Raw genomic sequence first — 7,683 nt, forward strand, 5'->3', positions numbered from 1 at the left:
TAACACCCCCCCCTCCCCCCCCAAAAAAAAACCCAAACAGCCCCCCCCTCCCCAAAACAAAGCAGCGACCTGCGAGTTAAAAAATCCCGACTGAGAAATCACCAAATCCTACGAGACGAAGTGTTAGTTACGCCCCCTCCCCCCCCCCCCCCCCCCCCCCCCGCTACTTCCCACCCCACAGGGGACACGCGGGGCCGGGTGATGCCGCCCGTGGGTCCCGGCAGGATTTGGCCGTCGAGGCGTGGGGCCGCTCACACCAGTTCATCCAGGAGGGTGCCGATACCGGCGCGGGGCTGCGCCGGCCCCGCCAGCGGCTTGTTGCACATGGGGCAGACGCAGCGAATCTCCAGCCACTTCCCCAGGCACCTGCGGGGCAAAAACACGGGAGGATGAGCATCCCCCCACCCGGGAAACGCCCCCCCTCCCCCGCACCCATACTCACTTTCTGTGGAAGGCGTGCTGGCACGGCAGCACCCCCAGCTCCTCCTTCACCCTAAAATCTTCCAGGCAGACGGCGCAGGTCTGCTGTGGGAGGCGAGACCCGGGCTGAGGGCGGGTGTGAACACGCGAGACCCAGCGCGACGCCCACGCACCCACCAGAAACGCAGCGGTGGCCGGTGGGGGTGGGGTGTGGTGGTGTGGAAAATCCCGGGGATTTCCAGCTGGGAGAGCTCAGCCTCTGTTCCCAAACCTCCCCCCCCCCCCCCCCAGCCAAGGGAGGGGGTTTCCCCTCCCGAATCGCAGCCCAGCCCCGCGGTGCCAGCATGGCCCCATCCTGCCCTTCGAGGGGGGGGATGCGCCCCAGAGCATCGTCCCCATTACCCCCCACCCCAACCCAGCGGCGGTACCGCTCACCCCGTGCACGTTCAGCCGCCGGGCATCCCCTTTCAAAACCACCTGAGGGAGAAAAGGAGGCAGAGGATTAACATCAGGAGGGATTTTGCCAGGAGCCCCGATGGGAGCTGAACCCAGCGGTGTCTCCCATCACGCTGCTTTTGAGGACGTTCAGCTGGGATGAGCAGCATCAGTCGTGTGTGTGTGTGTGTGTCCCCACCTGCACCCACCTCCCGCTCAGCCCTGAACCGCTGCGGGTACGCACAGAAAACAACCATCGACTTTACCTCCTTGTACCCACACCGCTCGCTCTGAGCCTGGTGCCGCAGTTTGCTGGAGGAAAGGAAAGGAGAAAAAGGCACTGTGAGTTTTACAGCATCCTCAGGGGTCACGTCTGAACGGGGCAGCCAAAAAATATTCAGGAGGCACCTGAAATCAGGGCAACGCGCCCGTCCTGGCCAGGGTTGGGGGATGAGCGGCTCTGAGGCCGCGTTTGAGCCGCGGGAGCAGCGCGGGACGGGCAGGACCAGCCCGAGGCACCGGCTCCCGCAGCAGCGCCGGGCCCCGCGCCGGCAGGAATGGGCGGCGGGGAGTGAGAAGAGCCGGCAGCCCCGATTTGTTTGCCTTAGGAAGTCGTTGGTGGCGCAGGAAGAGTTGTATTTCCAGCGCTCGCTCACCGGCAGCTCCCAGCCCCGCTGGGACCTCGGCCGGGGGCGAGGGCGCTGGGGAAAACCGCCTGGCAGAGAAACCCAGCAAGGCACGGGGAGAAGGGGACCGCTCGCAGCCTTCGCTTCTCCTCCAACCGAGGCACGGGCTCCCGCAGGCCCCAAAAGGGCTGAGAGATGAAGGGGGACATCAGCGGAGCCGGGGGCACCCCGGCCCTGCAGAAACACCAGCTGCTGCCTCGGCTTTGGGTTTAAAAATAGCCCTCCCTGAACAGGGAGTGTAATGTAAAGACACATCCTCTCCCGTGCAGCACCGCTCCTTCCCTGCCCGACACAATGCGTCCCTCCGTGTGCTCCCCTGAAAAACAAGAGCCCCTTCCTGTTTTTCCTGCCTTGCTCCGGGACTGTGGGGGCCACGAGCACCGGCCCCGCTCCCCAGGGCAAATCTTGTGTTATGGGACAAAACAACGGGGGGGGGGCTGGGGGTGCCCCAGGGAATGCTGACCCGCTGCCACAGCCCCCCTGGCCCCCCCCCCCCCCCCAGCTCACCTGATGAAGTAGCAGCAGAAGATGAGGCTGAGCACGAAGACAAAGATGCCGGTGCCAAAAATGACCATGTAGATGTTCAGTGGCAGGTCCTGGAATGTGATGGGAGGCATCGTGCAGGGTTTACTGGTATAAATCAGCCCCAGACTGCAGGAGCACCCTTTGGGGGGGAAAAGTCAGTGTTTAGGATGGAAGAAGGGGAAAAAAAAAGAGGTGAAGAAAATGTTCGGTGAGAGTGGAGAGAGCCTGGGCTGACTCTGACCCCTCTGGAGTTTGCGAAGTGGGCAGAAACAAACGCCAAGATACTGTCTCATGGCCTGCAAATCGGAGGTGTCCCCAGGAAGAGCAGCAGCCCCTTCGAGCTGCTCAGTGCAGCTCAGGCAGCAGACACCGCCGCATTTCTACAGTCACGAAACTTCTCCAGCAGCACAAACGTACCCCAGGCAGAATCCAGGCGTCTGGGAGAAAAGGAGGCCCCGTGCTTTCATCTCCAGAGAAATACATGGAGGCTGGAAGGGGATTTAGGGAAGGACAGAGCAAAAAAACCAGAGCTTGAAAAACAAGAACAGTTGGCGTCTGTCATTGCTCCGTGGGAGCCAGAAAGAGCAAGTGGCTGGTTCGTCCTTGGTGCTGGGAGAAGCGCCGGGGCTGTGCAGGAGCACGTTCGGCACCACGGCGACCGAATCCCCTTTTGGAGCAAAACCGTGGCCTCCAGCACACAGCAGCCACACGCCGCTGCCTGACCCCACGGGGGAAACGCGGGGGAGGGCGTCACGCAGAAGCCGGTGACGGCGCGACCACCCCACGAGGGTCCCACCGAACCAAGGGGGGAAATCCACGGAAACACCCGACCCACCGACCCTGCCTCTGCTGGGAGCAAAGCCAGGCGCTGGCACTAAAGAAGCATCGCTTTTTATGTCTCAAAATCATGCTGACCCTACAAGAGCTGGAGCTTTGATTTCCCCTCAGATCTTGCTCAGACGGGACTTTAAAGGAGAGCAGCCCCCGAGCCCCATCTGTGCTCCGCGGAGCATCTCCCCCCGCCCCTTCTGCTCGGCTCCCGCGCCGCACGATCTCATCAAAACGCTCCTACAGAAACGCTTCTGGGTTTAATTACAGCCCGCTAAAATCCTCCGCCTGTTTCTCATGAGAGGATGCAATTTGCTCTCCACCCCGGAGAGCAGAGACAGGAAGAGGGCGGGCGGCAGAAACCTCTGCACAAAGCGGCGAGAGCCCGGGTTTGGTCTGTCTGCTTTCCTCCCCCCCCCCCCCCCCCAGGCTGGGATGGGGAGGGAAGGCGGCAGCGGGGGCTCCACTGCGGCCCCCCCAAGAGAGCCCCAGAACATCTGCACAGCAAGGGGAGCCCGAGCAGCACGGGCAGGCGGCAGCCCGGGCTGGGATCCTGCCCTGGGACACTCGGCTCCCGTGTAGCTGCTTTGCTGTGAATTTCCACATCCCACTGATGCAACGGCCAAAACGGCGTGCCGCGGGGCCGGGGGCTGCGGTTCGCCGCTCCGCCGCCGGAGCGGGCACCAGGCAAGAGTCTGGACCGTAGGAAATGGGGTTTTGATGCTCCCGAGGGCAGAGCCACTTGCTGATCTTTGCCTCTTGTAATCACCGGAGCCAATTCATCAGCCACCTCATCCGCAGAGCACAAAAGGGAGGGTTTGTTTGTCAGATCCTTCTCTCCCAGCCTTCTGCTCGAGACCACCAGGTGCAGGAAAAGACAATAGAAAAGGTTATTTATTTATTTATTTATTTAAATGTCCCCACTGGAAATGATTGAGAAACGCTCCAAAAAACCACCAGTGCCTCAGCTCTGCATAAAAAGCACCCAGCAACTCCATGAGGTAACGCTGGTGCACAGAGTGGTGGGACACGGGGGGCCGAGCAGCTCCGTGGCTGGAGGAAGCCTCCTCTGAAGTTGGCCAAACAGAGAGCGGTGGGTTGTGGTAACAATAACGGGTCACAAGTGAAACAACAACGCTTCCGACGTGTATTTCAAACTGAGAGCTATTCCAAGCCTCTGCTGAAAAGCACCAGCCGTTCCCCTCCCTGCCAGGAGACCCGTGGTGACAGAAACTGCCCAAACCTGAGTTAAAGCTTCGTGAGAGGGGCCCGAGGGGCGGCCGCTGCCCACGGCAAGAGCTTGACCTGCTCGAGCTGCAGTGAGGGATGGTCCGGATCTGCTCCGTGGGCACCCATGGTGAGGTGGAAAAGCTCTTGTCTGGGGATAGCAGGAGGAGAATCAGCTCTGCAGAGAGCAGGGAAAGGCTGGGATGTGCATCCCAGAGGTTTTCCAGGAGAAGCGCCAGGCAAGCTGGGAAGGAGAGCCCCGAGGGAGACAAACCTTGCCAACCCCACGCTCACCTCTCCGCGCTCATCTAAAGGGGCCTCAAAACCCAGCGTACAAACTCCTGCACGTCGCACCCCGACATCGCTCCTCTGCACGGGGCTGTCCCTACAGTCCCCGCGCTGCGCCCCGTCCCATGGGGCAGAAATCGCATTCCCCGACCCCGCGAACTGCTTACTGAGCACTGCTCCGCGTTAGACGCCCGAATTCCCCACAGGTGGCAACACCTGTGTGTAAAAGCCCCACGGGTGCCGAGAGAGGGGCCGTCAAACCAGCAGCAAGGAAAAAACTGAGGCGGAACAAGAGGTGCTGTAACTTGCAGCCCCGTACCGAAGGAAGCAGAGAGGAGCCGGTCTAACACGTCCCTGCCAGCTGCAACACAGCTGGCAAGGCTAATTTTAGACTCACCAGCTTCGCAAGGCTCATTCCTGTTAAATAGGCTTTGGGGAATTCATGAGCTCCAGGTCGCGGTGCCGAAAAGCGAGCGCGGCTGCGGGGAAGTGCCCTGTCCTGGCTGAGGAGCAGCCATCGGCTCGGCTGGGACGAGCAGGTCCTGCCGGGCCAAGCCCTCGAGCAGCGGGGCTCGGAGAGCCGCTGAGCCCAGCCTCTCCGAAAAGCGAGGTCCTCCCAGCCCTGGCCAGCCCCTTCCCCTCCCGCTCCTCCCCACCAGAGCTCATCGACACGGTGGGCGCCTTGGCCGAGCGATGGTTTTGATTAGCGCAAACCCCTCCGCCCGACAGAGGCGTTCGTATTTTTAGTTCAAGGGGAATGGATCCAATCCGGTTTTAACCAACGTGAAACGAAGACCTGATGGGCACCAGACCCATTTCACCAGCTTCAGTCTACCAGTTCTGTACCTGGAACCAGAATCCCTGAAGGTGGTGTGCTGGATCAATTATTTAATTGAAAAATGAGAAAAGAGGGATCACGAGACATCTGTGAAAGTCCCTACAGACACGCGCTGACTTTCCGGACTCTTCTCACCACAAGAAGGATGCTCGGAAAGGTGGTGCATTTTGCCAGCAAAGTGTTTTTCATGCAAACTGCAAACCCTCCCCTTTGGAAGCGGAAGCAGCAAAGATGCAGATTGCCCTGTCAGGGTTGGGGGTTGCACCTCCTCCTCCTCCTCCTCCTCCTCCCCGCACAGCTCCCTGGCAGGTTTAAGCGCCGAGCTGGCCTAAACACCCCTGCTGCAAGCTGCGCTGGGGACACGCAGTAGTGCCTCTGGTTGAGATGCTTAACGGGGCGACCCCAGCCCTGCTCCCCCAAACCCCACAGCACGACCGGCCGTCACCTCTGCAAACACAGACCCTCCTGCTCCAGCCACGCCGCGAGCCCCCCGACACAACAGTCTGCAATATTTTGCAGTATTTCAGGTCAGGACAGACACGAGTTTCTGCCTGTATTGTGCAGGCACGGGGTTTTTGCTGAGCAGAGCTTCTCCCTCACCCCAATTCTTGTTCAATAAAACAAATGGAAAACTCAGCAGGTCATTAAATAAAACCATTCTTTCCACTCCCACACAAAAGCTGTGGGATTTGCATCAGAAAATTGAATGCAGGTTCCATATAATTTTTGCTGTGATGCTGGAATAGCCTTCCTGCAAAAGTTGCCCCCAAGCCAAGCAGTTCTCCATGGGGGATAACCAGCTCCCCTCCAAATAAAGTTACCTGGCTCGTGCCCGGTGACTGCAAAGTCCCCTGAACAACGGGAGGAAAAATTGTGATGCAAAAGAGGAGCTGAAATGCCGAGGCAGCGCAGCATGCACCATCCGTTAAGATATTTTGATATGTCGAAGATGTGATTTCTTTACTGGGTCTCAGACTTATTTACACCAATGGTTCCAGTTCTGCAAAGGTCCTGAACAGTGCGGATAAGCAGTTTTGCTGGACTCTGCTGATTTAAATATTTGCGAGCTCGGGGCTTAAAGCCAAAATGTACGAGTCAGATGCCCACGGCTGGTCTCCTAAACCCACGTCTTGGCCTTTGAACAAGGGCAGCCTCTGTCCTCGGTGTTTCCCAACGCCCGTGCCTCGGGAAGCTGGTGAGAGCTGTGGCTGCTTGGAGCCTCGAAAAGCAAACTGTCTCTTTTTTAGGCTGTTTCTTTAACACAGCCGAGTTTGCGTTTGCTGCTGTGGAGCATTTACGTGCACCCTGTTGAACGGAAACCCGCGCACTCGCCGCATGTCCAGGGCAAACTGCCTGCGGGACCGGTGGCTTCGTCTCCCCCAAGTTGCACAAGAACACACAAGGTATGTGTTACAGGAGAGGAAGCCACTGGTTGCATTATATTTAGCTTCAAAGGCTGTAACCCTTTCATAAATAAAATAACCCAGCCTTTGTTGCTCAGGCAGGGCTTTGATGGTAAAATTCCCAGCGCAGCTTCTCAACTACTTAGTCATAAAAATAAACCAATAAACCACTTCTCATTTAAACCAAACCCCCCTCACATGTGCAAACTCGGTTCCACGTTCCTGAGAATTTCCTACAGCGAACACAAGAGTGAGGAGCCGTGGCCTTGTCTGGAGCCCCTTAAAAAATAAGTTTATTCCACTTCTGTGGACACATGAAAGAGGGTGGTTAGTTTTTTGTTTTGGGGTGCTTTGTTGTTGTTTGGGGGTTTTTTGTTTGTTTGGTTTTTTTTGTTTGTTTGTTTATTTTTTTTGTTGTTGTTTGTTTTTTGTTGTTGTTGTTTTTTTGTTTTGTTTTGTTTTGGGTTTTTTTTTTTTTTTTTCATTGCAGCCAGCCCACAAAGCGAAAGCATGGCAAATTCATTTAGTCTTTGGCTTTATTCCTGAGAACCGAGCAGGACTCGCAGCTCTGCAAACCAAACCGCTCCCCCGGCTCATCCCCGCCCCGCGCTGCCCCAGGGCAGGACCGGGGGTGGGGTGCGTGCTGCCCGCTCCCTCCAAACTCCCGCCCCGCAGCCTCCCCCCCCCCACACACACCCCCCGGGCAGGAGGGAGGGAGGGGGGGGGGGCCCCCCCCGTCCCCCCGCCAGCCCCCCCGCTCTCACCGTGGCACCACTGGAACGGGGGCACCCGGGAGCCGCTGCGCCGAGCGCGGCACCGGGCCGGGCCGGGCGGGGCCGGGCGGGGCGGGGCTGGGCGGGGCGGGGCGGGGCTGGGCCGGGCCGGGCGGGGCTGGGCAGGGCGGGGCTGGGCGGGGCCGGGCCGGGCGGGGCGGGGCTGGGCGGGGCGGGGCTGGGCGGGGCTGGGCGCGGCCCTACCCGCAAACCCCGCCCCGACCCCCCCACTCCCCGGAACCGCCCCCGCAGCTTCCCGA

At 59.4% G+C, this 7,683-nt stretch overlaps 1 protein-coding gene across 4 annotated transcripts; it reads right to left on the minus strand.

Moving 5' to 3' along the window:
- Nucleotides 1-57: 57 nt before the first annotated feature.
- On the minus strand, nucleotides 58-7,479 carry RNF122 (ring finger protein 122). Of its 4 annotated transcripts, XM_032998365.2 has the most exons (7): nucleotides 4,807-5,373; nucleotides 2,484-2,554; nucleotides 2,049-2,205; nucleotides 1,122-1,167; nucleotides 856-897; nucleotides 443-525; nucleotides 58-366 (listed from the first exon to the last, which is right to left on the minus strand). In XM_032998365.2, exons 3-7 carry the CDS (start codon nucleotides 2,156-2,158, stop codon nucleotides 252-254), a joined length of 396 nt encoding a protein of 131 aa, XP_032854256.2. In that variant the 5' UTR covers nucleotides 2,159-2,205; nucleotides 2,484-2,554; nucleotides 4,807-5,373; the 3' UTR covers nucleotides 58-251. The 4 variants fall into 4 exon arrangements, with proteins under 4 accessions (XP_032854256.2, XP_042657539.1, XP_032854257.2 ...); XM_042801605.1 differs by lacking the exons at nucleotides 2,484-2,554; nucleotides 4,807-5,373 and adding an exon at nucleotides 7,415-7,479; XM_032998366.2 differs by lacking the exon at nucleotides 2,484-2,554 and having other exon boundaries at nucleotides 443-522; nucleotides 4,807-5,376.
- Between the last annotated feature and the right edge of the window lie 204 nt (nucleotides 7,480-7,683).

Source organism: Tyto alba, unplaced genomic scaffold, assembly GCF_018691265.1.
Source record: "Tyto alba isolate M040663 unplaced genomic scaffold, T.alba_DEE_v4.0 Super-Scaffold_34, whole genome shotgun sequence".
Lineage (NCBI taxonomy): Eukaryota > Metazoa > Chordata > Aves > Strigiformes > Tytonidae > Tyto > Tyto alba.